Source organism: Acomys russatus, chromosome 10, assembly GCF_903995435.1.
Source record: "Acomys russatus chromosome 10, mAcoRus1.1, whole genome shotgun sequence".
Lineage (NCBI taxonomy): Eukaryota > Metazoa > Chordata > Mammalia > Rodentia > Muridae > Acomys > Acomys russatus.
Window position 1 is genome coordinate 13,163,070 of NC_067146.1, and position 27,922 is coordinate 13,190,991.

General features: G+C 55.5%; 1 protein-coding gene across 2 annotated transcripts; it reads right to left on the reverse strand.

Moving 5' to 3' along the window:
* Positions 1-220: 220 nt before the first annotated feature.
* Positions 221-27,674, reverse strand: Flnc (filamin C). 2 transcript variants are annotated; one of them, XM_051151815.1, is made up of 48 exons: positions 27,020-27,674; positions 22,311-22,559; positions 20,777-20,874; positions 20,502-20,652; positions 20,297-20,415; positions 20,091-20,168; positions 19,759-19,921; positions 19,401-19,601; positions 17,961-18,098; positions 17,503-17,629; positions 17,216-17,352; positions 16,813-17,006; positions 16,615-16,728; positions 15,875-16,018; positions 15,528-15,651; positions 15,202-15,362; positions 14,903-14,993; positions 14,641-14,810; positions 14,316-14,433; positions 13,969-14,231; positions 13,049-13,646; positions 12,359-12,532; positions 12,105-12,267; positions 11,712-11,872; positions 10,937-11,104; positions 10,737-10,860; positions 9,999-10,155; positions 9,734-9,923; positions 9,430-9,453; positions 9,065-9,312; positions 8,627-8,725; positions 8,228-8,327; positions 7,991-8,131; positions 7,572-7,700; positions 7,309-7,482; positions 6,281-6,442; positions 6,000-6,203; positions 5,417-5,569; positions 5,209-5,331; positions 4,839-5,081; positions 4,390-4,659; positions 4,158-4,295; positions 3,830-3,945; positions 2,617-2,749; positions 2,341-2,517; positions 1,999-2,217; positions 1,096-1,305; positions 221-973 (listed from the first exon to the last, which is right to left on the reverse strand). In XM_051151815.1, the coding sequence occupies exons 1-48, from the start codon at positions 27,372-27,374 to the stop codon at positions 786-788; spliced, it is 8,181 nt and encodes a 2,726-aa protein (XP_051007772.1). In that variant the 5' UTR covers positions 27,375-27,674; the 3' UTR covers positions 221-785. The 2 variants fall into 2 exon arrangements, with proteins under 2 accessions (XP_051007772.1, XP_051007773.1); XM_051151816.1 differs by lacking the exon at positions 8,627-8,725 and having other exon boundaries at positions 27,020-27,673.
* Positions 27,675-27,922: the final 248 nt, after the last annotated feature.

A 27,922-nucleotide genomic window follows, 5' to 3' on the forward strand; every position in this document is an offset into this window, starting at 1 on the left:
GTCAGGAGGCAACGAGGGGCAAACACACACACACACACACACACACACACACACACACAACTTATAAAGAACAGCCAAGCCTCTGCAACAGCTACACTTTATTTGGTGTTTTCCATATGTGCAAAAGTTTCCCAGAAAGTTGGGCCCCACAATGTGTGTAAAAAAAAAAAAAAAAAAAAAGACAATGGGGCAGAGCTGTGCAACCATAAAAAAAAAATAATAATAATAATAATAAGAGAAATCAGTCCCCTGGGAAGCCTGGCTTGGGCAGAGTATGGCACTCAGGGCCAGTCCACATGCCACGTGTTGCTTTTCCTGGGTTTGCTTTTCCTCTGGTTACTCTTTCTTTTCCAAGTCCCTATCTCTAGGGTTGTGGCCACCAGACAGGCCTGACAGAGTCCTCAGGTGTGGCAGTTTGGGAGAGCGATTTCTCTCATGCACAGATACCCCAAGTCAGTGCTTGCCCAGTGGCTTCAGCCCACTATGATCCCCAGGGCTACCATGGGCCTCCCAATACCTGTCTAACCCCTTACGTCACAGTCTCTGCCCTGAGCCTCACTCCAGCATGCCCTCAGGCCACATATGAGGGACACTGATCTGAGACAGGTAAAGCCCCCTCCACCCCTCAAGTGCACAGTGGGGTGGGGATTGTGCCACTCACATCACATCTAAGGCAGATGTTTTAGTGTCTAATTCTGTGAGTGTGCATAGGTGTATGGCACATTTGTGTAGGTGAGAGTTTGACAGGAAGTAGGGGCCTGGGCTGGGGGAGGCACTTCTGGGGCTCAGGGCACATTGACCTTGAAGGGGCTTCCAGGGACACTTTCATCTCCCCATTTGACAATGAGGATGTAGTCTCCTTTCTCCTTGACAGTGTAGGTGACGTTGTATACCCGGTTGCCCATGTGCTTCACGTACACCTCTTCACAGGGGGTCTTGGGCCCATGCACACCCACCATCATCATGTTGGTGCCTGGAGAGGGAGGCAGAGATGGATGGCTCACACCAGGGCCACGAGCGATCCACATCCCACTCCCTGGACAACTTCCTGGCCCCTCCCTGCTCCCCCAGACAAGCCTCTTCCACAGAACATGCCTGCTTTGCTACAGTCCACAGTGAATGAGTTCTTCTGACCCACAAAGGCCTGGGACAGACCGGGGCCCCTTGTCACCACCTTGCTGGCATCTGAGGAGAACTTGGGGACGGAACTATAGCTGGCGCCGCGGCTCGAGGAGGACTTTGTCACGGTCTCCACCAGAACTGTGGATGTTTCGTGAAGGCTGTGGCCTCCAGACAACCGAGGACCTGAAGGGTAGAATAGGCGGCCCAGGGCCTGGTCAGAAGGGCTTCCTGTCCTTTCCCAGGACACTGACAACTCTTTGGGATGGGTATTGGGCAACACTGCGTGCGCTAGGCCCCCTCCTGCCTTCAGCTGCAGCCTTTGAAAAATGCAGCCGATTTCAAACAGGCAGCAGCTGACCAGCTCCAATTCCTGTAATCCCTGGGCCTGAACCACCTCTGGCTCCACTTCACTCTTCCCAAGTTTCCTCTGGGAAGTCACAGGGCAAAAGCCTGTCTTTAAAACAGGGCAAGATGGGGATACAGCTCAGTGGTAGAGCACTTGCCCAGCATGAAAAAGGCTTTGGGTTCAAACCCCAGCATTGAAAAACAATTGTTTGTTTTGTTTTTTGAGACAGGGTTTCTCTGTGTAGCCTAGGCTAGCCTGGAACTCACTCTGTAGACCAGGCTGGCTTCGAACCCAGAGATCCACCTGCCTCTGCCTTCTGAGCACTGGGATTAAAGGCGCGCACCATTACTGCCTGTCAAGATTTGTATTTTTAAAGATGCACGACTCCACAGAATGGGATGCTGCCTAGCCAGGCCCACCTCCATTACAGTAACTTGTCTGTAACCGAGGGCAGACTACAGCCAAATGTGAATGACCATTGAGGCCAGCCAGGATGGGCTCCATGACCCCCCTCCACTCAGAGTACTCACCTGTGACCTTTGCTTTGAAGGGGCTGCCCACAATGTGCTGAGGGCCCCCATACTTGATGGCAATGAGGTAGTTACCAGGGGCCATGGGAGTGTAAGTGACCACATGGCCCTCAGCACACTCCCGACAGTCCAGCTGCACCTTGGAAGGGCCGTCAATGGTGACTGACAAGGCCCCCGAGCCTGCATTCTGGGTGTTCACAATGAACTCTGATGACACACCTGAAGGGCAGAGGGAGCGAGGCCAAAAGTAAGAAAGAACGCTGGCAGCCCAGGGTGAGGCACTGCAGGCCACTACTGCAGGCACTCCTCCCACCCAAATCTAACCCTGCTTCAATTGCTCACCAGTAGTGCCTCCTTCAAGCCCGGGCCCGTAGGCTGACACTAAGCCTGGGTCCCCAGCTTGGCTCTGCTCCCCAACACGGATCTTGAAGGGGCTTCCAGGGATGTGGGCACCATTGAACTTGACATCAATTGAGTGAACGCCATTCTCGTGGGGGATGAAGCGGATGGTATGCTTATCTGTGAGGCGGGAGGTTGGTGAGTGAGCCTCTGCCTTTCTCTACCCCTTCCCCAGAGATCCTGGCCTGGCAGGAGATGTCAGGAGAAGGGCCAGCTCACCGCTGTCCAGTTCGGAGACATAGCACTCCTCCACAGCTCCTGAGGGTGTGTGGACCCGAGCATCAATCACGCCACGTGCCCCGTTAAGCTGAACTGCGAAAGATGCCGGCTGGTTCACCTTAAGCCCTGTTTCCTGCAAAAACCACGGAGCATATTCAGAGTCCTGGGAAGCTGAGGCTATACCAATCCTCTCTGCTGCTCTTTACTGCATGGCCAGCCCAGTGCCCCCACCTCTCCAGCCTAGCCCCTGCCTGCCAGCCCAGAGCGAAGGGAGGACTGAGAAGGCGAAGGCTGCCATTCTCTGCATCCACCTGCAGTGTGCTAGGCACTATCCTAGCCATGCTGGGTACCACAGGGGATGAGAAGTGATGTATCCCTGTCTCAGCTGAGGAAGCACAGGCCAGACACTGTGTGATACAGGCCTTGTAGCGGAGCATGACAGTGTTGGGAGGGCTGCAGGTACATAAGAGCTTGGGTGTGGCAGGCTGAGTGTAGATTGCCTCAAGAACATTTCTTTAGGTGGGGTGAGCATGGGGGGGCCACTGGAGAGAGCACAAGAAGGACTTTGCAGGTAGGAGAATGGAAGCCTGGGCTAGTGTGGAGGGGTTCACCGATGCCTGATAGGACTGCCTTATAGGGAAGCTAAAAGGATGTGGGGCAAGGCCCTCCCCTTGTCCATACATAACAGCTCTTTGACAGCATGTCCATTTGCCACCATGGCTCGCTGAAAGCCTGCATGGTATACATTCCGTGTGGCAGAAGGAAGGAGACCTTTCTAGATGTCACATCAGGAAAAAGTACAGCTGGTCACAGCGGTCAGGAGAGGTGCAGCCCCAGGTCCTGTGGCTACATGTGCCTGCTCAGGAGTCCTCTGCAAACTGGCTTCCATTAATTTTGTATTGATTTTATGTACTTAGAAGTCATTAGTTACAAACGTTCAGAAGAAGGTGTAACAAATGCCGTGACAAGAAATGCCAGCTCTCAGGAAGGACGGGGAGACAATGCTTGTGAAAAGCACAAACGGCATGGAGCCAAAATAGTGGCATTCACTGGGGTGCAGACATACTCCCCAAAGGGCCCTGGCCCATGCTGTATACAGTGGGAGAAGGGACTGCAGCCAACTCATCTGTCAAGGTCACTGCTAAGTAACTGGCATGTGGGCCTGCCCACCTAGACTCCTAACTGTCTCTCAGGCCCCGCCCCTGGCACAGACCTGGAGGCTGGTGACGGTGAGACGGCGAGCGTCATCTGAGAGGGAGGCCACAGGCACCACAAAGGGGCTGTCTGGGATGTGCTCATCATTGAACTTGATGGAGACCTCATAGTCACCTGGGGAAGGAGGCCAGTCAGCAGAAGGGGCAAACTTCCCCCAGCCCAGCCTCATCCCAGGGCAAACTCATTGGATCAGGGCTCAGCTCTGAGTGGGTGAAGGGACTTGGGGTGGAAAGGGAGTCCCACAGCCCATTGGTCAGCAAGGAGAAACCTGGGAGAGATGAGGGCGGTGGGGGCAGCCCAGTCCCCACCTGAGTATGAACATCTACCTGGCTCCTGGACAACGTAGGAGACACCACAAGAACCGTCTTTGCGGTCTTCAAATGCAATCTCTGCCTTGCTGGGACCTTCCACAGCAATAGACAGGCCCCCAGCACCAGCTTCTCGGGTCCAGATGCTAAACTCAGCTGGGAGACAGCAGGGTAGGGGTGGCATCTGAGTGCTGTTGCTTGTCACATTGGCTGCCATGGCATCAAGCTCCCCCTGGCTTCTGCCCCTTACCTGGCACACCAGCTACACCTCGCTCCAGCCCTGTGCCTCCAGCTCGCACCTTGTGGGCACCACCTTCACCCAGTGGACCCACGGTGAACTGAAAAGGGCTTCCAGGCACGTGTTGGCCACGGTATTTGACCGTGACTGTGTGGGGACCCATCTCCTGGGGCACAAAACGCACACTGTATGCGCTGTCCTCTCCCTCAACAATCTCTGCAGCTTCCGTCTTGCCAGATGGGCTGGTCACCTGCGCTGTCATGTCCTGAGAGCTGGCCTCACCTGAAGGGTTGGAGTGATGTTAGGCCAACGGGAGGCTGTACCTGGGCTCCACGATCCCCTCCCTCCTCAGTGAACTCCCTTCCCTGCTCAGACCTGTCTTGGCCATCTAGGCCAAGGTGGACAGGGATGAGGCCCCAGTCTCCCCGTGAGGACCCCAGGTCCCGGTGCTCTCTGCTCACCTTCTTGCTGTCGGGTGATGCTGCCGAAGGAGCCTAGGCGTTCCCGGCCCAGGAAGTCACCAAAAACAGCAGGGAAAGGGTCTCCGCCAACCTGGGTGGACTCCTCCACCCGGACTTCGCGCTTGGTCTCCCCACCCCGTGTCTTACTGATCTCTGTCCTCTCTGTGCGGGTGTATGTGTGACTGCTGCGTGTGAAGGTGCGCGTCAGGCGCTCCTGGGCAGACACCATCTGAAACCAGTTTCCTATAGAAAGTGCAGAGCCAGGTGACAGGAGGTGAGGAGAGAGGCAAGCAGTAGAGAGGCCCCAGGGTAGGCTCCTCATGGCTGACCCTGCTCCATTCCGGCCTTTCTCTTCCTCTGCAGGGTCTACCTGGGATCTTGAGGTTGAGGTCACAGGTGCTACCAATGGTGGCAATGGAAGGTGCCTGTCTGCGCCGGGTGATGCTTTCCTTCATGCGTCCCTCGCCAGTCACCTTCACAGTGAAGGGGCTGCCTGTAAGTGAGAAAGGGAGAATCAGGTCCACGGGTCACCTGCTTGGTCACCAGGTTTGTCCCCACTAAGCCCCACAGGGCCTTACCAGGCACATGTTTGTCAGCAAACTTGATGTTGATGATGTAGGTGCCCGGTTCGGTAGGGCAGTAGGTGACTTTGCACGTACCGTCCTCCATGTCCTCACAGTTAATGTCCACCTTGCTAGGACCTTCAATGCTTAGCCCCAGACCTCCATATCCTAAGGGGAAGAAAATGAGGAAAATGTCTCCTCGAGCCTAGTACACCCATACCCACCCTGCTCCCCTGCCCCATACAGAAGACTGCCTAGAACAGACGTCAAACGAGTCTAGTGACCACTGAGGAAAGCGGCTCCATGAGAGGCAGAGACGTGAGCTGGGGGTTTGTCATCATCAAGGCCCACTAAAGAGGCATTCTGGAAAATGCCATACTGCAGTCCTCTTGGATTCTAGTGAGTGGGGACTAAGAAGCTCAGGAGAGCAGAGCTTTCTCTTAAGTCTGACAGAGCTGACTGGAGACATTCACTTTCCCCCAGTGGGCTCCAGACTGAGTCCCAACAGGTCCAAGAAGCCCAGGGGAGGAGGGTGTGGAAAGAGGGACAAGGATCTGTGGAGTGCTAACTGGATAGGGGACTCTGGGGTGAGACGCACCTGCATTGCGAGTGTCCACAATGAACTCTGCCACCTGGAAGGTGTGCCCCTCCGAAAGGCCCTTGCCCCAGACGCGAACTTTGCTGGCATCGCCGATCTCTGAAGGCCCCACCAAAATCTTAAAGGGGCTGTTGGTGACATGCTTGCCACTCTTGCGTACACTCACGACATGTTCACCAACCTCCTTGGGGGTAAAGGAGATCCCTGTGGAGAGAGGACAGTAGGCAGAATATTCCTGAGCCCTCCCCCACGCAAGCACCCCCATGAGTCTCCGTGCTCACCAATGTGTCTGTTGGGCAGGCGCTTTAGCAGGCATGGCTCCTCATTGCCCGAAGGAGCACGGATACTGGCTGTCAGCTGGCTGAGGTCACTCTCAGTGATCTTCAGTGACACATCCGTGGAGGTGCCCACGTTAAGCTGAGATGTTCTCATTGAGTCGTCACCTGTGAGGTGGTTGGGATAGGTCAGGCTGTTGGTCCCAGACAGGCTCTAGCACCCGTGGTCCACATTCATCTTAAGTACTAACGACCTCCGAAGGACCAGCATCCCTGCTCGCTGTGCCTGCCTCAGTCCTAGAAGAGCTAAGACCCTCCTGGGGCCCTAATGTATTTAATCCTGAGTCACATGGCGTGACAAAACAAAACACCAGACTAGACTCTCACTATATATGGCTCTAGTCACACTGCTAATCTGTCTCTGAGTTGTCTCAAGGTATCAAAAGAGTGTCAGCATTCTATTTTTGTTTGTTTTTGTTTTTGGAGACAAGGTTTCTCTGTGTAGCCCTGGCTGCTCTGGACTCGCTTTGTAGACCAGGATCTGCCTGTCTCTGCCTCTGGAGGGCTGGGATTAAAAGGTGTGTGCCTGGCTATTCCCTACCTTTTTAAGAGTAAGTTGAAAACTGAATGATGTGTTTTGTGGGTTTATTTTTTTGTTTTTGTTTTTGTTTGTGTGGGTGTATGTGTGTGTGTGTGCGTGTGCGCACACTTTTATTTTGAGATAGGCTTTCTCTATGTTGCTGTGACTGTCCTTGGTTCCTTTTGTAGACCAGGCTGGCCTTGAACTCACAGAGATCCTCCTGCCTCTGCCTTCCAGTGCTGGGATTACAGTCATGTGCCACCAAGCCCAAATGATGATAGTGTCTTTTAAAGCATGGGGTGGTGAATGTTCCTTGCCTGTTGTGGAGTGCAGCGTCCTTACATTTATCCCAAGATGTTTTCCACCCTCCCCAGCAGTCTCTGTCCAAATGTCCCAAGTGAACTGACTTGAGCACGTGTGTGGCAGGTCGTATGCCCCTGAATGTCCACCTCACCTGTGATCTTGGCTGTGAAGGGGCTCCCTGGGATGTGCTTGTCATCGAAACGCACAATGATGCTATAGTCTCCAGGTGCTGTGGGTAGGTAGGACACGGTGCAGGTGCCATCCTTGTTGTCCTTGCAGGTGATCTCTGCCTTGGATGGGCCCTCCACAGCCAGTGACAGTCCCCCTGTTGGTGACAGTGGGCTGAGATCAGAGGGTCTGCCCTTGTGCCTGCTCCTAGCAAGCCCCTTCAACTCTCTTGACATCTCTCCTCACCTTCTCCAGCATCCTTGGTGACAATTGTGAAGGTGGCAGGCTTGTTGACCATGCCATGGCTCAGACCTGGTCCATAGGCACTGACATGGCGGCTGTTGATGGCATCCACATAGAACTGCAGAGGACTCCCTGGGTAGTGACAGATGGAGCTGCATCAGCACAGGGACAGGGGCTTCCTGTACCCACATCAGCCCCCAGCATCTTCAATGGCCTTGGCTGCCGAGCCCTGTGTCACTGCCATATGGACCTGGCTCTTAGAAGCCCATCACCCACCAGAACACACATTCCCCCCACCCAGGACCCCCTTGGTGCCTGTGCATGGCAGGTGCTTATATATTTATTTAAAGGAGGAAGGCAAAACCAACAAACATGGTGTCAGCTCCTCTTGGCATGGTCTCATTCTCCTGCTCCCAACTCACCAGGGATGTGGTTGCCATCGTATTTGATCCCCATCTGGTGCAGACCTTTCTCTGTGGGTGCATATCTCACCGTGATGGTACCATCCTTGTTGTCAGTGATGTTGGGGCGTGCTGTTTTACCAGAGGGCATCCGGACCTCGCCTGAAAGGCAGACACACATGCAGGACTCTGGTTTCTCCCACCACACGCCCCAGCTGTCTCAGGGCCTGCTCTTGTGTGGCTCTCCTTCCCCATTACCTGTGAGCTCCCCTTTCTGCACAGTGAAGGGGATGACCAAGTTGAAGGGCCTCAGCATGGACTCCAGTGGCTCCACGGGCACCACGGGCTCCTCTGTGGCCTGTAGTGGGTAAGAGGAGGGAGCATTGGCAGGGAAGGCTTGGGAGTGCGGCCTGCTTTGTGCCTGAGGTCAGAGCGAGGAAAGAGTAAGAAGGTTCATAGTGAAACCCGAGTGCCAGGAGAGGTGCATCAGCTGCAAAAGAGGGGTGCCATCAAAAGACGGGGTGCCATACCCAGATCTGCCCATCCTATGCCTATTCCCTGAGAGGCCCCACCACGGCCCAAGCCTGCAGAAGAATAGAAGCGCAGAATGAAGTGGGGAGCAGGAGGATGGCGAGGCCTGCGCAGAAGCTCTAGTACCCAGTGTGTGGGGCAAGCGCCAGGCCGGAGCGGGGCATAGGGCTGGTGTGGCTGCAGCACTTCCGCGGGCTCCTCCACATGAGGCAGGGGGTCACATGCCTGGGGAGCAAGGCACAGGGCACATAATGTGGTGGGACCTAGATCCCAGAACTGACTCAGAGTGGCCCAGGACTGAAGAAGACAGTGAGCGCCTCCAGAGAGCAAGGACACCTCTGAGGTCAGAGGTGGAGCAGGGCCACCTCCCTGCACTTTGGGAGGTCACAGGGACTACAGAGCGTCAATTCTAGGTAGAGTACGCCGGCTTCAGACATTCATCAGCCATGGGGACAAGTTCTCTGATTCCTTGAGGATCGCTCCTGGGATCTCCTGCAGCTACTAAGAGGCATACTGTGCTCGCTCCCATCCCCATCCTCCAGCCCATCATGACCATAAGCTTACCAGCACGTGGAAGGGGCTGTTGGGGATGTGTTCACCCCCAAAGCGGATGGTGATGACATATTTGCCCGGCTCGGGTGCCGTGTAGTAGATATCGAAGGTACCATCGTGGTTCTCAACCACATCCACATCAAGTTCGGCCCCGTCAGGCGTGGACACCGTGCAGGTCACCTTCCCCTTGCCTGCTGCCTTGGCGTCCACTGTAATCACAGTCTCCTCTCCAATCTGGATTCTGGGGCCCAGGCAGGCACCTACCACATGAAATAAAACAGCCAGATGAGGGGCTGTGAGGCTGTGTCCAGCTCCCCTTCTCCAGCTGTTCCCACAGCCTCCAGCCCTAGCAAAGGAAGAGACAGAACAGCACTCACCCAGGCCATGGCCTCCAATGGACACTGGAAATAGACATGAAAGTTAGGTCATGAAGGCTCAAGATGAGCTGGTTGGGGCAGGGGCTGGGGCTGGGTGCTGGGGCTGGGGGCTGGGGGCTGAGGCTGGGGGCTGGGGCTGGGGAGCGGGGCTGGGAAGCAGGGCTGGGGGCTGGGGAGCGGGGCTGGGTGTCGGATGGGCAAGTGGGATAGGCCCTTTGCCAGCATTACCCTGGGTATGGGCTCGGGGTCTGAATGTATTCTGAGGGGGTTGGTTCATGAGAAGGGATGCAGAGTTGGTGCTGACCTGTAACAAGGCACTTGCTGGCATCCCCTGTAGGCAGGGCATGGATACGGAAGGGTGAGTATGGGATCTCATCGCCGCCATACTTGATGGTGATGGTATAGCGACCACTCATGTCTGGCAGGTAGGACACAGTGTACGTGCCGTCCCCATTGTCCCGGATGTTGGCCTTCTTTGGTTTACCCTCAGGATCCTAGAGGAAATGGAGATGTCAAGTCTGCCTATGTCCACACAGTCCAGCTGGGAGGCGGGCTGTGCTTAGACTCACCAGGATCTGGACAGTGAGCAGCCCCTCCCCAGCATCCCGAGCATCAATGGTGAACTCCACAGGAAGGCTGGCAGGGATGCCGGAGGCGTTGAGGCCGGGGCCGCTGGCCCGCACCTTGCTGGCATCATGGGCTGGAAGCACTTTGATCTTGAAAGGGCTTGGAAGACAGAAGGAATGGATAGTTGTCAGGGAGTTGGCACTTGGGAATTGGGAGCCTTCCTACACATGAGCAGAAGGAATGACTCTGCAGGGCAGCATAAAGGGGCTGGTTCCCAGGGCCAGGTGACATCTTGAGTCTTGGAGAAGGTCACAGAAGGACCCACGGAACATAGCATTTTCCCCCAAAGGAAGCTGCTGTTGCTTGTTTTGTTTTTGTTTTTTGTTTTTTCAAGGCAGGGTTTCTCTGTGTAGCTTTGGCTGTCCTGGACTTTGTAGACCAGGCTGGCCTCGAACTCACAGAGATCACCTGCCTCTGCCCCCCAGGTGCTGGGATTAAAGGCTTACACCACCATGGCCCAGCCTGCTGTTGTTTGTTTAAAGAGGAGAGTCTGTAGGCTTTCTAGCCTCTTTTCCTAGATGCTGATTTGGTGCTGAAGCTCCTGGGGTGATAATATCTTCAGGGCAGGATGAGCAGTCCCAGGAAGGAGGGTTAGATAAACAAGGATGACTCTGCCCAAGGCCTAGCCCCAAGAGAAGCTCTCCAGAGCTCAGCATGGATTGTCCAAGTCTGGTCCTCACCTGCGTGGCACCTCCTGGTCAGCATATTTGACAGCTACTGTATAGGGCCCATCCGTAGCAGGTGTGTAGTGGACAGTGTGGGTGCCATCCCCATTGTCACGCACCTCCACGGGCTCAGCTACACCTGGGTAAAGGCGTGTGTCAATAGGGCCTCCTGGAACCTCGCTCCACTTTCCCCTCTCCGCTCAGACATTCCATACCTGTGGGGCCCAGCACAGCCACCTGCAGAGGAGCCCGGCCAGCTTGACTGCAGTCCACTGTGAAGGTCTGAGGTACCCGAGCCCTGACGCCGGTCCCTAGCCCTGGTCCTGAGCACTTCACCTTCCCAAGGTCTACCACGTCCTTCACAGGGACTCGGAATGGGCTTCCTAGGAGGATGAGAGTACAGAGGAGGAGGAGATGGTGGTGGTGGCTAACCTCTACCCATGACCTGGCCAAGTCGGCCTTCCTGTGCTGAGGGTCTATGGAGAGGGCAACCGAGAGAGGCCAACATGGGAAAGCAGTTTTGAATGTGCTAAGAAATAAAAACAAGAGCAAGCAAATTTGACTGCAGATGAGTTGGGACAGACTTCACGTCCTTAGACTCAGGCTGGGAAGAAAGCTCTCCTAAATCATTAAAATGTTAAAAACAGAATATTTTAAAAACAGCTTGTGTCTTTCGACATCGTGGCTGAAATATGAAGAAGATATGCAAAAGTAATAAGGAGAAAACAGTGTCTTGTTTTATCAGAGCCAGTTCCTACAATAATGGAAAAGGACATGGCACATGCAAGCAGCTAGGCTGTAGGACAGCAAGTCTAGTCAGTGGGTCTGTATGACCAAAGTCTGGTGCAAGGGCCTCTGGGGATGAATTGGAGGGTTAGCACATCCTGGCCCCTCTGCAAATCTCCACCTCCACTTTCACTCCCAGTTTTCCTCGTGACCTCAGCATCCTAGCACCTTCTTCCCAGATTCCACCCCACCCTCTTTGCCCACCTGGGATGGGCTGTCCCCCAAAGGTGATGTTGACATCGTAGTCTCCAGGGGTGAAGGGGATGTACTCCACTGTGCAACTACCATCCTTGTTGTCCTTGCATGACATCTTAGCTTCTGAGGGGCCCTCAATGGCTAGGCCAAGGCCTCCTGTGCCAGCACCCCTAAAAAGAACACTCCTGTCAGCTGTTCCAGAGCCAGGGAAAGGTATGGAAGGGGTTGGGAGACAGGGAGGAAAAGAGAGGGTTGGGCTGCTGGGCGCCCAATACAGGGAGAGGAATGATCTTGGGTCACCTCTGAAATAGAATGAAGTGGGGTGACAGACACATGGGAAGGGCAGACCGAAGAGATCAAGATGGACATGACTCTGGGTCAGTTAGGCAAAGAGAAGAATACCTTGTTTCCACAGTGAAGCGGTTAGCCTTGTTGACCGAGCCGCCCTCCAGGCCTGGACCGAAGGCCCGGACTCTGGTGGGGTCACAGCCTTCAGTCACACCCACTCGGAAGGGGCTCTTGGGCACAGCTATGTCATCGTACAGCACGTCCACCACATGCACACCTGGAAGCCGGTCACAGAGTCAGTCAAGAAGAGCAGACCCCGCCCCACCTGAGCGCCCTGCAATCCGCTCCTCCTCACACACACTCCTTACCCTCCTCGTAGGCTGTGTACTGCACTCGGTAGGTGCCGTCCCCATTATCTGTCACATAGGTGTCTGTCTTAGCGCCCGAGGGGTTGAGCACACGGGCTGTCACATGGTTGCCACCTGTGGCTGTTAGAGACCTCGCATCCACAGTAAACTCAGTGGTCACCTCCCGCAGGACACCTAGATCCAGGGAGGCATGCTCAGCCTTCATGCAGCCCCTCCTCATCCCACAGCTGTTCCTTCAAGTGGAGCCTTGTGAGTCTCAGGCCTTTCCTTCTGCCTTTGCTCCCTTCACTAGTTAGTACCACCCTCTGCCCTCAGTAGTGCTCTGCCAGGCTGAGGGCCATGCCCTCAGCTCAGTCCTAGCTGAGCTGGGCTCTCACAAGCAGGCCACTCGTGTAACCAAGCCCTGATTCTTGATGCCCCCTAAGACACAGCTGTCCTGCTGTGCCCTTTTATGCACTCTCAGCTTTATTGGGTCTGAGATGCCTTAAACTGACTAGTTCAAAGCTCCAGGTGCCATTTTGTCACAAGAGCAGAGACTAATCTTCTTCCTGGCCTGTTGGATCCCCTTGTTCCTTTTCTGGGGGGTGTTGAGCCCCTGAAACATCCATATTCCCATCCCCTCCCCCAGCTCTCCTCCCTTCTTCCAGACCTAGCCCCATAACTTGACATGGTGTGCTGCTCCTCTCTTACCATGTGGCTCCACACCAGGCCCAAAGACCTTGACGCCACTGGTATCAACTGCAGGCTGCACATGGACACGGGTAGGGAACTTGGGTATGGGGTGGCCGCCATACTTGATGGTGATGGTGTAGGTGCCAGGGAAGGCAGGGCTGTAGGTGATATGGTAGGTGCCATCCGCGTTGTTTTGAATCAGCACCTCAGCTTTGACACCAGCATCTGACAGGATCTCGATGGTGAGCTCAGCCTCACCCGCTTCGGAGCAGTCCACGGTGAAGGTGGCTGCCTCTCCAGCCTTGCCACGCTCCAGGCCTGGCCCACTGGCCCTCACCTTGCTTGGGTCGAACACAGGCTGGATGGTGGCTTTGAAAGGTGAGCCGGGGATGTGGGCTTCAGCAAACAGGATATTGATGGTGTACTCGCCTGGCTCTGTGGGCAGGTAGCTGACAGCACAGGATCCATCACCATTGTCTTGGCACTCAATCTTGGCTTCACAGGGGCCCTCAACGGTCAGCCCCAGGCCTCCAGTGCCGGCCCCTTTGGTGTCAATGGAGAATGGTGCAGGAGTGCCTACAAGCCCACCCTTGAGACCAGGCCCGTAAGCGCAGACCTAGGAAGATGAGCACATATGTTAGTTCCCTGAACTTAGCTTCTCCTAAGCTCCCAGCCTCTGTGTCTGCCAAGGGCTTTACAACTCCAGGAAAACACAGTGACAAAGAGATGAAGTAACAGTGGGACTCAGCTCAGGTCAGATTCCAAGGCCAGGATCTTAACAGCCAGGCTGTCTTGAAGGCAGGTCCTTCATAAAGGATGTCCCTGGCCCTGGGTGTGCCTACTCTAGGCATGTGTGTCCTTCTGGCCTCTGCCTATAACTCATCCATCTTTTCTACCAGCCCCCAACTCCTGGATCCCACCAGCCCCCATACATTTACCTTGGAGGGGTCAGGGGGCAGGACACCTTCCACAGCAAAGGGGCTACCAGGCACTGGGTGACCATCATAGGTGATGTCCACCTTGTATGGTCCTTCTTCAGGGGGCATGTACCGCACAGCCTGGGCTTCTGCTCCACCACCAGGCTCCAGTTTGCAGGGGATGGGCCTTCGGGACGGTGAGGTCATCCGCACATCTAGTTGGCCCTGACCACCAGCGCCTCTTGTATTCACTGAGAATGCCTGTTCCTGTCCAACAGCTACCTCTGTACAGAAGGCAAAGGAGAGCGTGAGTCAACTCCTGCCAGTCACCCACATACCCCTCAACCACAAGGTGGCTCTTCACATACTGCTGTTAAGGCCTTGAACTTTGACTTTGCTGAGGTCCAATGGGGGTGCCACATTCACCACAAAGGGACTTTTGGGGACAGGGTCCCCACCATAGGTCACTGTTACTGCCATGTTGCCCTATTGAGGAAAAGAGAAAGTCAGAATGGGGTGACTTAGACACAGCTTAGTAACAGCCCCATGGACACTGCAGCTCATTGATCTAGAACAAGAGTGGACAGGAGGTAGGAGATGACTAAGGGTCCTCAATGGGTCTGATGAGGCTGAGGATGTTTTAGTCAGGCCCCACCAGCAGCACAGAGGGAGGCACGAGGGGATTAGACATACCTGCTGGACAGCAGTGTACTTGACTGTGTATGAATAGTCATGGTTGTCAATAATTTCAAAGTCCCGCACGGCCTCGCCCTTGGCTGCCCCAGCAAAGTGCACATCCAGCTTGGCCTTGCCGGCCCCCTTGGTCAGCACAGTAAAGTGAGTTGGCTTTCCAACTTCCACACCTGGAAGACCCCAAGAGATGGCAGTGAGGGCCTGGAAACCAATAAACCACAACCCCAACTTATACCAGCTCCATATTTGCCCAGACACCTACCTGTGCGGCTCAGCCCAGGGCCCTCAGCCTTGACCTTGCTAGCATCATGGGATGGGTCCACCTTGATGTGGAAGGGACTGGCAGGGATTTCCTGGATGTGGAAAAGGCTTGGTCAAGTTTGTCAGGGGACAGTATTAAGCTAGATGCTGGTCAAGAAAGCACCATCTGTGTTGGCACACACACAAAGGACTCACTCCACAGCTTTGATGTGACTGCATTCTGTGCCAGAAACAACTCATTTCCTTCCCAGATCTTTAGCATGCAAGCCCATGGCTACCAACAGCTGAGGGCTGTAGTACCTGGTTGGCAAACAGCACCATGATGGTGTAGTGGCCAGCCCCTGGAGGTGTGTACTTGACTGTGAAAGTGTCATTGTCATTCTTGATGATGTCAAAGTCGATGTCGGCTTCCACAGGCCCCACCACGCCAGGTGCGCACTTGATGCCAATGCTTACATCACCTGAGGTGGGGGAGGGGAAGGAGGAGAGGGAGAGGGAGGGTGGGAGGGCATGAGCAAGGCTCGAGAACTTCTCCCATTAGAATCTCCTGGAACTGTGTTCAGACAACTGGCTCCAGTGGATCCAAGCCCTTTCCATCCAGAACGTGGCCAGAAGGAGTTGCGTACCTTGCCCGGCTTCACTGCAGTCCACTGTGAAATAGGTGGGTTCGTTGGCCTTAAGGCCTGTCTTCTCCACTCCAGGGCCATATACCTTTACCCGCTCAGGATGGCTGCCTTCTCCCACATTCACCTGCGGGTAGGGGTTTCGTGCTCAGTGAGTGAGCCTTGGTCAAGGCTAACCTTTCCCCACAACTCCCCACCCCCCGCCCCAGCTTGGCCAGTCTTAGCCTCTTTGTGGGGACCTCGGAGACAGAAAGGTGCAGAGGGTCTAGGAGAGCCAATATGTGCTGCATGGGGCCCACACTCCTCTGGGACCCCTGGTAGTGTGCAAGGGACAGGGCTGGTAGACATACCCTGAAGGGGCTCTTGGGCACGTTGACACCTCCCCAGGAGATGATGATAGTATGCTTGATGGGCTTGGTAGGCACGTAGGAGCAGCGGAAGGTGCCATCTCCATTGGGGATCACCTTGATGTCGATGGGGCAGCCATCTGCATCCTGTGGGCATGAGGCAAGAACCCGTCAGGGAGCAGAGGAGGCCACAGGGTCTCTCAGTGCGCCCTCTGCTGGAGCAGGCAGACTCTGCGCTCCTCCCTTCCCATCCAGCCCACTCAAGGTCCAGGCACTGGTATCAGGCCGTGGGTCTAGCGTCATATGCTTTGGTGGCCGGTATCTACCCCGGAGGCCAAAGGCTTGGCACGAGACCACCTGTCACAGGCCTGTTTCCCGGCTTATGTGTTAGTCAGAGAGAGGCTGGGCTAAATCAATGTTCCTAAAATTGATTAATATGCTTTTTAAAGAACAACTTTCTCCTTGGAGCTTCAAGACCTTTAGGGGGCAGTGGGCACTGATTTGTTAAACTGACTTGAAGTCAGTGTCATCTATGGTAAAATCATCTTTCAATTTCAAATTGTTGATTCAAAGATGAATTTTGGGGTAACGTGTTTTTAAGATTATCGTCTGTAAGAAAATATGGTTTTAATTTTCCATAGAACTACATGTGATTCCATCCTGCCTTTCTGGGGTGCTACAATCTCCCCTCTGGGGCCCCTGTCTGGGGTAGTAGAGCACGGGGGCGGGCAGTGATGACCCACCTGGGCATACAGCTTTAGATCTCCTTTGCCGGCAGCACGGGCATCAATGGTGAACTCGGCAGGCTTGTCCACGATGCAGCCAGTGGGCTCCAGGCCAGGTCCAAATGCTTTTACCTGTTCCGGGCAAGAGAGGAGGGCTGGGTTGGGGACAGTGCACCCGAGCCCAGTCCAGACAGAGTGTGGGAGCTAGGACCCCACCTTGTCTGGGAAGCAGTCTGGTGGGGCTGGCTGAATGTGGGCTATGAAGGGTGAGTCACGGATGTCCTCGTCATCACAGATGACATGCACGGCATACTCCCCGGGCTCAGTGGGCCAGTACCGCACGTCACAGGAACCGTCACCCTTGTCATCACACTCTATCTTGGCTTGTGAGGGCCCCTCGATGGAGAAGCCTGGGGAGAGGTGGGACGAGTCAGAGAGAGCACAAGAGGCAGCTAGGCCTCTCAGGCAGGTCCTCCATGTTTCCTTCTGCCCCCACCTGAGTTACCCCTCTGCCCCCACTCTGTGTATATCCTGACACCCTTCAGGGTTTTCACTGTCTTCCCCAGTTACTCTCAGGATTGGTTCTTTATCACATCCCTTATGCTACCCGGCCACTTACCCAGAGTCCCCACTTCTGTGCCAATGGCTTCCACCACAAAGTCAGCTGACTTGCCCACCTGGCCAGTCTCCAAACCAGGACCCCATGCTCGCACTTTCTGGGTTCCAGCCTCAGGGCTCACCTGGACCTCAAAAGGACTAGGAAAAGGAAAGAGTCGACATCAATATCAGTAAGTACTACTGCAAGAGGCATCCCTCTTCTTTCAAATCTCCAGGGAGCAACTTCCTTTCCTTGTAGCTGATGACCCAGGCAGGAAGACCCAGACAGGGAGGGGGCATTGTGCTTACCTGCGGGGAATGGCATAGCCACCCCAGGTGATGGTCACCACATACTTTCCAGGCACTACTGGGTAGTACTCGCACTCGAACACACCGTCCCCAGCCTCCCGGACTTTCACTGGCTCCTCTGTGCCCTCTGAGGAAATGAGGGTCCAGGAGTACAGGTCAGACATCTGGGAGTCCCAGGTTCTTAGGCTTCTCAAGGAACCCTTGGGGCCTAGGCCCATCTGAGGGAGGTGCTACTAGAAGGCAGAGCTAAAACTTATGGTGGGACCATGCGTCATTCCTGAGCACAAGAGCGCAGTGTAGCACACAACTGGCTCCAATTTTCAGACTGGGAAACTGAGGAAGAGAGGAGAGTCCATGGGCCTCTAGTCACTGTGTCTCTCAGGATGGGGTTGTGTGTCCTGGCTGTTACTGCCCTCAGGTCACTGTCCAGTCCCCGAACCCTGGGCCCTGGCACTCACTTGGACCCTTGACTGTGACCTTGAGTTCTCCACTGCCAGCACCCTTGGTGAACACCTTGAAGTCAGCCACTTCTTTCACGCGGACACCTTTGGGCTGCAGGCCCCGCCCAGAGGCACGGCAGGCATTGGGATTACAGGCTGGGGAGAGGAAGAGATGGAAGGATTGGGTGCTGAAGGGCTCTGAGCGAAGGCCAAGTGCCTCATCAGTGACCACCTTACCTGGCATGGATCTCCTAACTCCTCCCCAGCACTGGGCATGGCCTCATGCAACCCTGCCCCATGCTTTCTGTGTCCACCACAGAACTGGGACTGCTGGGAGCAATGCTTGGCACTGGGCAGAGATCTGGCTGCAGGCCCAGGTCAGAGCCTTTCCTCAGAGCCACTTGAGACAAAGACATGGCAGATTCCACACTGAGTGGGCTAAGAGACAAGCTCTCAATCCACACTTAAGGCTTTCCACCTACAGCCCTAGGACTTCTCAGTACCACCATAGCTGCCTCACAAACTGTGGCATGCCACAAAACATCCAGCACTGCCATGGAACAAGACGTGTTCCATGTAGCATCAAGCCTTCCACTGTGCATGGGCACTGCATGGAAATCAGTCTGGTACAATACAGAAAATGGCACGGAGCACATGGGGTACCACAAAACTAACAGTGACACATAATCTAGGCCTGCCAGAGAACACAGCTAGTGGCACGTAACTCAGACTCTACCACAGAGTACAGAGTGGCTCAGCCACCAGGGCCAGGTACAGGACACTGATAGACAGTGGGACAGAATCTAAGTTTTATGACAGAAACTACCAGGCAAACAGAAAAACAAAACTAAACCTGCCAGAGAACACACAATGGCTTGGCACGCCAGCCTGTCACAGAATGTCACAGAATGGGAGCGATCCACACCATGTGGGCATGCCACAAGCACAGGTGAGGCCAGCCAGCGATGGACATGCCTGGCCCCACCTCCACTGGCGAGTACTAACGTGGTGCCACTCTCTTGACTTGGTGGATGATGGGTACAGAGGGGGTGGGTGGCAGCAAGGGTACTGAGTATAGGGAGAGAAGCAGTTGGGGGTAGGTTCACCAACCAAGGGCCTCACATGGGTGAGAGCATGCCCTGTGTGCTTGCCAGTGTAGCCCTGTGACTCCTCTCCCAACCTTGCTGTATGGCCCACACTCTGGTCTCTTTCCCTGTGTTCTCTGACCTTCCTCTTACCCAAACCAGCCTCCTTGGGGTGGATGGAAGATAAGGGAGATTTCCCACCCCCGGCAACCAAGTCCTACCTAGTTGCTCCTGCCTGTCTCAAGCCCACAGCTAGCTGTCAGCCCCACCTCTACCCCTGTGGATTAAATGCTGCATTTCTCATCAATCCTCAGACCTGTAGTTTGGTGGTAAGCTTTCTGGGTCTGGCTTTGGTGAGGCAAAGCACCCTTACCTTCTGCCACGTGGACAGGGAAAGGACTTCGAGTGATAGGTGCACCAGCAAACGCCACATGCACTGTGTGTGGCCCCTCCATCACAGGCCTGTACGTGCAGCGGAACGTGTTGTCACCCTTGTCCTCCAGCGCCACCTCTACTGTATCCCGCCTCCCCTGCGGGTCCACGATCACCACGGCAACATCACCAGTGCCAGCCCCTGCAAAGGACAGGCTGTCAGTACCCACTCTGGACACACACATTTTCAGGCTCCCTCATCCTGGAACCACCCCACAGCCACCCAGGACCTCTGTCTCAGCCTTGCACCCGTGCACTATCAGAGGCTACCTCTCAGCCCACCCTGGGCTAATGCTTACCTGCAGTATATATGTCAAAGTAGGTGGGTTTGTTGGCTACATTGCCCACAGGCTCCAGGCCAGGGCCATGGGCTGATACTTTGTTGGCATCCCCGAGAGCCATGCCCACATTCACCTCGAAGGGACTACGCTCAATGTTCTGGCCAGCAAAGAGCACAGTCACCTGAGGGCAGGGGCAGGAGAGGGGGTTAAAGGTTAGCTTCTAGGAGAGAATAGTTCTGAGGGAGTGAAGAGGCAAAATGAGTGTGAGAGGTGGATAGTGGCAGTGGGGTGTGGACTGAGAGGGACAGCAGTGAATAGCCAGAAAGCCAGGAGGGAAGCTAGGGAGCTACCTTGTGTAACCCAGCAACCTTGGGCACATAGGAGACAGCATATGTGCGGTCCTTGTCATTGTTGGGAACCACTTTGGCCTGTTGGGAAAGAGATAGAAAAACCACACGACTGTAACCCTTACTGATCCCACACTCCCAGGACTCCCCCCAAGTCGTCTCTGGCTGCGATCCCCTACTAATCCCCTCACCCCAGCACTCCGCTATACCTCCTCAGTGTGCCCCTCGGGGTCCTCGATGTAGACCAGCACCTCGCCCACACCAGCATCTACTGTCTGCACGGTGAAGTGGGCAGGCTGCAGCACGGTGTTACCCTGGGGCTCGATGCCTGCACGCAGAAGCAGAGCCCAGATCACTCAAACATCCTCCACCTGCCCAGATGCCTCGGGAAGGGCCATTAGGCTCAAGACCTACCAGGACCATAGGCAATGGCTTTCTTGGGGTTCAGCTGCTTAGAACGAACAGGGGCACCAGGTTTGAGCTTGGCTTTAGGAAACTGGGACAGATAGGTCATGACAGAATGCTCATCCACGTTGGGGTCCACGATTTCTTCAGGGGCAATCACCTGACGTTAGGAAGAAAGGATGCTTGCACAGTGCCCTCCCAGCTCCCACCAGCGTCCTTGCCAGGTGCTCTCAGGGTTGTTACCCCTCCCACCCTACATCCCACTATGCCATCTGCCAGGGTACCTGGGGCACCCCGAGCCAGTCGTCTGCTTGCTGCATGGCCTCTCTGGCATTCTGCACAGGTTGGTTGGGGTCCCAGGCTTCCCAGTCAGGGCAGAGACCTCAAGAGATGGTGGAAGAACATAACAGGGTAAACCAAAGACTTAGCACAGAGTGTTTCTTCAGCCAACAGTCCCAGAGGCCATGGCTTCGATCCTTTCTGGCCAGCTCTAGGCCCTTCCCCAGCCAGGTTCCCGCTATCCCCTGACGTTGCAACCCATCGCCAACAATGAGGCCTTTCTCTCTTCCGATGATGCAGCCTGGCACCAGCCCTACCAGCCAGCCTCCTGCTGGCTGATCTAGCAAAGACCCTGAGCACCAAACCCCAACAAAGACCTCTCCCCTTCATGCCAGCTGCCTCAGGGTGGACAGGCAGTGAGAGCCCTATTTCCCACAATTCCATGATGTATCTTTTTACAGGTACCCAAAAGTCCTACCTCTCTAAGCTATTTCACACTAGCCTTAGGGATAACTTCTCTCTTCCCCAACTGCCTTTTGGGGAAACTGAGGCATGGGGCAGCTGCTGGAAGATAGATTTGTTCGGTATGGACATTGAGGGGCCAGCCTCCCAGCAGGGAGAGTGCTGACGGAATCCCAGATGCCCCTGTGAAGGGCTGGTGTAGGTCAGGGGTAGCTTGGTTCAAGGCAGAGATAGAAGGGTTGACAGCACTGGTGAAGAGGGGGCTGTGCGCGCGCATGCACGTGTGCAGGCTGAAATCCATGACTGGCTGGAACAGCTGAGCTCACTGCTGGCAGCCACACCAGCTTTGGGCAATGGCTCAGCAGCTGGGAATGCATCCCAGGCTACATGCCCCCGCCTCCCATCCCTGCTCCCCAGCTGACCCCAGGGCGGGGGAGGATTCCCCCAAGGGGCTGACGCTCCTCAGGCCAACTGCCCCCTCGGTAGATGACAGTCAGAAAGGAGTTGGTTGGGTGCGGCTCTGGCCTGTGCCTTTCGGTCCTTTAATGGCTCTGATCTGCTTAGGCCTAACCAGAAGGGCAGGCCAGGGTCACCTGCCACTGAACAACACAATGACACCATTCTGGGCCTCAAACCTTTCTCAAAGCCATCCCAAGGGTCATACAAAGGGTCGCTTCTGGCTCTAGCTTGCGATTTCTTGCTGTCAAGTCCCACCGATTTCCTTTCTTTCTGCTCGAATAAAGGAATGAATGGTGTCCCGGTGACAAAGCAGAGCCCTGGGCTCTGGGGCCACTTCTGGAGTGTGTTCTTGGACAAATTACTAGCCCTCTCTGGGCTTCTAGGCTTGCCTATAACATTTTATAGGTTTGGAACTGGTCTGAAACCTTTTCTTGTGCCTACTGAATCTAGCCCAGCAACCAGGACCGGCTTGACCCCAGCAGTGACTTCAGAGCGAGGAGCAAAGCCCACAGGTGATCCTGACCCATTGGACCCTGGGGCAGGCCTCAGTGTCTACAAACTGTCTCCCACTCTCCCACAGGACTAACGGATCTGTGGTATGCCCAGTGTCCTACTCACCAGGGGCACAGTTGTCCACCAGGGCACCCAGAGCCTTGCCATCCTGCCAGTCTCGGTTAAAGTTGGTGATGGGCAGCTGGGGGACCTTGTTCTGGATCCAGCCTAGGAGACGCTGCTTGGGTGTCTGTTTGCGGGCATCCTCATCATCTTCATCCTCCCACATGGGCATGGAAATGGAGTAGTGAAGGATCAGGGTCCAGATCAGGCCCAGGATCAGCTTCAGGTTCCCATCCACGATAGCCTTGCTGTCTGCAGAGCGGAGGGAACAAGCCAGCTCAGAAGGGCACCTTATGGTGGTACTGTCCCTCAGTCACCTACACCTCCCGTTTCTCCTCCCTCTGGGACCTCTCTTCTCTTTCACTTACTCCCGTGGACCTCCCAGATGCCAGGTCTCCTTCTTCTGGTCTCATCTTCGGAAACAGGCTGCTTTCTTCTCTGGTATCCCCCACTTCCTCTACCCCAAGACCAGCCTCAGCACTGGGGTCTGCTCCCCACCTAAGCAAGTGTCCTACTAAAATGCAGGCCTCTTAGGGCCAGACACTGGTTTTGAGTCAGGGTCTTATGTAGCCTGGACTGTGGGCTTGGATCCCTGATCCTCTGGCCTCTGAGTCCTGGCAGGTATGAGCACCGTACTTGTTTTATACAGCAAGTGGGAATCAATTCAGGGTACCCTGCATGTCAGGTAAGCACACTACCAGCTAAGCCATATCCCTGGGCTTCTTGTTTTGTTAGAACTGTTTTATTGACAAATAGGCTGTGCATATTAGAGAATACAATCTGATAAACTTTGGCAATAAGCATGCTTTTTTTTTTTTAGTTTTATATAGATAAGATCAACTGATACATTTATCTTTTTGTTCTAGCTTCCTTAACTCTAAACTCTTTTAGTGTGTATGTGTGTACCAGAAATCAATGTCAGGTGTCTTCCTTAATCACTCTCTACCTCAGTTTTGCCAGACAGGACCTCTCACTGAACTTACCAATTTGGCTAGACTTGTTGGCCAGGATTCCCCAGGGAATCTTCTGTCTCCACCTCCCAGTGTTGGGATTGCAGGTGTACCAGCATTTTACGTGGGCATCTGGGATCTGAATTCAGGTCCTCAGGCTTGCCTGGCAAGCACTTTATTGACTGACCCATCTCCCCTGGATTTTATTTCTCCAATGGTGCTTGAACTTTACAGGGCCTCGGTATAAGTGGACGGCTATTTTGAAAACTTAAGTTAAAGTTGAGTAGGACCAGCTCAATCCTGCCTATTGAAAGCTAAACGAGCTTCTGAAACATACAGCGTCTGTCTGGGAAGAGAGAAGTTCGGTGCTTGCTCAGCTAAAACTTGGGAGTCATGTCATCGCCTAACACTGAGGGTCAACGGCATTTCACAGAAGGTAGGGGAGACATCACAACATCAGAACTCAGTTTGCACTTTGGACACTTTGGAGCACTTCTGACAGACTATAGATTTTGGAAACCAGCTTCTTTATATAGGGTAGTGGAGGTCTGAGATCTATCAGCTTGTCCCTGAGGCCTGCTTGTGGGAGGCTAGAAGGTGATGGGAGGCTCTGTCTTGTTTACTGATGTTTCCTGAGAGACAGAGAGGGTGAGCCCGGTGGAGGCTCCCTCTTACGCATTGTTTTCTGTTCTCTTCCTCGGATCTTGGGGCACTTGCTAGGGGACAAGGGCCTGGGGAGCCCAGTCATCCTCCACTCCACCCCCACCCCACCCCCACCTACCCCCAGGGCAGAGGAATCTGTCCCCCAGGCCCCACTGCCACTGATTCATTCTTCCTTCCCCCCTGCACTCCCCACAAAGCCCAGCCCCTTCCCCTGGCTTCACTGCTGCACAATGGTTTGGCAGCTTTCAGATTCCATGACACACCGCCTCCCTCCCGGTGCTTTCCCTCTCTCAAACACAGGCTCACAACACTTTCACACAGTCTGGACACCCAGGGAACCCTCAGCCTCTCTCACAGCTGCCCAAGCCCACACCAGGCTCCCAGACTCAGAAGGCTTCTTCACAAACTGGAGCCAGACCCTTGGGAGGGAGACCTTGAAGCTGCAGTGTTGGGAGGGGATGGAGCTACAGAGGGAGGTCATTCATGTTTGCTGAAGAGAGAGGTTTCTCCCTAGCAACTGGCCCTGGGCCAGACAGCAAGTGGTCCCCAGCTTGGGGCAGAAGGGGGTGGGGCAGCAGGCCCAGAGCTACACCCTGGAAGCTGTGACCTCCTTCTGCTTCCACCCTCTTAGGAGGCCAGGCAGGGGAGAGGGCAGTGCAGCGCAACTCAACCCAGGTTTCTCCCGCTACAGCACCCAGCCACCCAGCCAGCCCCCGGGGATTACACCAAGGGGCAGGAGGAGCCAGACAGCTAGCTTGTGACCCTCTACCCCTAGCCTAGAATAGAGGGGAGGAGACAGGGCTGGCCAAGGGAGGGGCTGGGACAGCTGCTGTCCCCTCCAGCCCCTCCCTCAGCTATTGGCTCTAAGAGAAGGAATAGCAACTGGAGAACAGCTGTGGGACAGAGCTGCCTCCTAGGCCTCTTTGTTTGGAGGGGCTGAGAGGGTGGTGGGGGTTGTACCCCGTGATGGGGTAAGAAGGGCATCCAGCTCTTTCAACCCAAGCCAGGCCTAGAACTCTTCTTCCAGGTGAACTTCTCAGTTGTCAGCAACCTTTCCTGGCCCTGCTTTTCCTTCTAGTGAGAAGTGGGGAGTCTCTGTGCACCCCACCCTCAGGCACCCAGATGTTCATTCAGTCCTGAGACAGTATCTGGCGGAGACCCCTTGCCACTTCTTGATAGGCTGGGGAAGCCGAGTAAGAAGGAAGACCCCCCCCCCTCTTGTGGCATGCCCATTCTCCTAAAGATCTCTAGCTGGCCTGTAAGAGCCCTTTCCCTCCAGCCTCAGGCCCAACCCCAGCTCCGGTGCTGAATTGCTGACAGCTTATCTCATCAGCACAGGGTGAGCCACTAGGCCCAAACAGGGCTCTATTCCCCTTCCTCTCAGCGGGAACCCTGGAGCTTCCCTCCCACCCCCAAACCAGAGCTGATTTCTTCCCCCTCTACTCAGAGCCGGCCCCTTCGCAACAGAGCCAACAGGGCTGGAGCCAGGCACCGCCACTGGGGGAGGGGAGAGGTGTGCAGGGGAAGGATGAGGCCTGGAGAGGGGCCCACCGCCCCCGCAGCCAGCAGGGAAGGGAGGCTCAGCCATTTCCTATGATGTCTTACAGAGGCTGCAGACTTTCCCCTGAGACCCCACCTGGGACAGTCGGTACTGCCTTTTCAAACCTCGGCGTGAAGGGAGGTGGAGGGGGTGGCAGTCCCAGGACTGGTTTGTCTTAAGTCCGCCCCTCCCCTCCACACCCACCCAACACTCTCCTAATTCTTAGCTCCATCCACCTCACACACCAAGGCCCCCTCCCCCACCCCTTGTCCTCAGGCTTGTCCTTCTGGAAAGCTCAGAGACATCTGCTGTGTCACGGAGACAGGGCTATTTCCAGGCCAGAGCAGGAGGGTGGGGTGTGTGTGGGGGTGGGGTGGGGTGTAGTACTGGGGCTGGAAGAGGTAAGGCCCTGGGAGAAGCCTGGACAGGGCAAAGGGCCCCAGACTGATCTCAGCTGCTAATTCCGGAGGCCTGGAGATGGTCCTGTGGGAGCCTAGTGAGTAGGCAGTCATCTAGTTAAGTAGTGAAGTCTCTTGGGGGCAGCCTGTAGTGGTGGACAACAACACCTGGCAGGCACCATGTCCAGTTCCCCTTCTAGGGTCAGGGGTGCACCCTTCCAGCCTCTCCGTATATCCTAGCACTGGCTTAGAGTTCACCCAAGGTCCAAATTGGAAAGCTCCGTCCTAGCAGGGCAAGGCTGTGAGGTGTGGGGCAGCCTCTTGCCTCTCAAAACCCACCCTGGGCTTCTGGACTTCCCAGGACTTGTGTGTCTCCCCAACCCCCACTCAAAACTGACACACCTTCCAAATCTGGTTACACTCAATGACTTCCTCTCTTCTTCAGCCTTCCCCTCCCTCTAGGGCAGCTTGACCCTTAGCTGCAGCCAATCCCTGGCCAGGAGGTGGGTTGGAACAGGGCAGGACAGGCAGGAGTCCCCCTACCAAGCGACGGAAGCAGGGCAATCAATGGTTAAAGCTTCCAGCCCGTTGCTCAGCGCCTTTTTAGGTTTCTGAGGCTGGGCCCTCTTTGCCTTAGTCAGGCCTGATCCCAAACGGGTAGCTCACGCCTGCGAACAGCCTCGGTGGAGCTTCGGGCCACCAGTCTCCCTGGCCTCAGGGGGCCCAGAGAACCCAGAGGTGGTTAGGACCTGTCTTAAGTCTTCTTTACCCAGCGGCAGCGAAGGGGATAGGAAGCCATTTACTTTCATTGGGAGCGGCGGGAGACGCCCCCAAGGAATTAACAATGGCACCAGCTCTGTTCCTTGCAAGCATGTGTAAGGGTTGCCCAGTGGAAGGAAAAGGAGATACTGAGCAGGTTGGTAAAAGTGTGCGTAGGGAGGCTGAAGCTGAGAGCTTCGGAAAACTTCGCAAGGGGACTTCTCAGGGGTGCCAGCTGTCCCTAGAGAGGTGTCTAGGGCTGCAGCCTGTACTGGTGAGGAAGAAACTCGACCAGGGTGCTCTTGTGACAAGGGAATCACTCTCTGTCGGGGCTCTCAGTACCCGCACCTGTGTGCCCTGTCCCTACCCCAGCTGTGACCGTTCCCTGTAGCCCGCACTGACCGATGGACACGAGCTTGATGTGTTCGCGCTCCAGGAACTCCAGGGCCACAGACACGTTCTCCAGCTTCATCTGGCGGAAGTTGGGGCGCGGGTGGAACTTGCGGTACATGCGCTTCTGGCTGAGCACTTCGAGGAGCGCGATGAGGCGCAGCCCGTCGCTGAGGTCGCGCTGCAGGTCGGTCAGGCGTTTGCCCACACACTTCAGGTGCTCGTTGCACCACCGAGTGAACGTGTTTTGCTGGATCTTCTTCCACGGCGCGTCCTCCGCTAAGTCCTTTTCGGTGGACGGCATCTCGTCCGCCTCGTCGGCTAGGCCGAGGCCGGAGGCATCGGAGTAGCTGCTATTGTTCATCATGCTGGCGGGTGCGGGGCTGGGGTCCTGCGGCCTGAGGTTGGGCTGTAGGTGCTGTTGGGGCGCTGTCGGGGCGGGACAGCAGGACACTGCGCTTGGAAACTTCTCTAGCGCTCTGGCTGGCGGGGCTCGCGGGCCTCCTAGGCTGGCTGAGCAGCTGGGCTGTCGGGCTAGGACTCTCTCTCCCTCCTGGGGCGGAGCAGTGCTCGGGAAATGCAGGCTGGGCCCGGGCAGGGGGTTTAAGAAGCCCCCGGGCTGCCGACCCCCCCGCCGCGCCCGCGGCCCCGGGGTCCACGTCAGAGCGCCGGCCTCCCAGGAATGCCGCCCGGCCCGCGGGTGGGGGCCTCGCTGAGCCCCACGGCCCCGCCTCCTCCCGCCCCTCCTCCACGCAGTCTGCAGCAGGAGAGGGATGGGGTGGGGGTGCTGGCCCTGAGCTTCCCCAGGCACACTCTGTACCCCAAATCTAGTCTCAGTCATTTAGGGATGAAGTACATATATTACACACCCAGACTGGATTAAAGAAATTAATGGGGAAACTGAGGCAGTGGTTA

Coding starts and splice junctions, on each gene's coding strand:
- Flnc (XM_051151815.1), bottom strand. CDS start 27,374: ATGATGAACAATAGCAGCTACTCCGATGCCTCCGGCCTCGGCCTAGCC. Junction 10,861..10,936: donor GGCTGTGCTGGGCCCCACAG/GTATGGAATGTC, acceptor GCCTTTACCCAG/GTGTAGCTGAGCCCGTGGAG. Junction 5,332..5,416: donor TGCTGACAAACATGTGCCTG/GTAAGGCCCTGT, acceptor TCTCACTTACAG/GCAGCCCCTTCACTGTGAAG.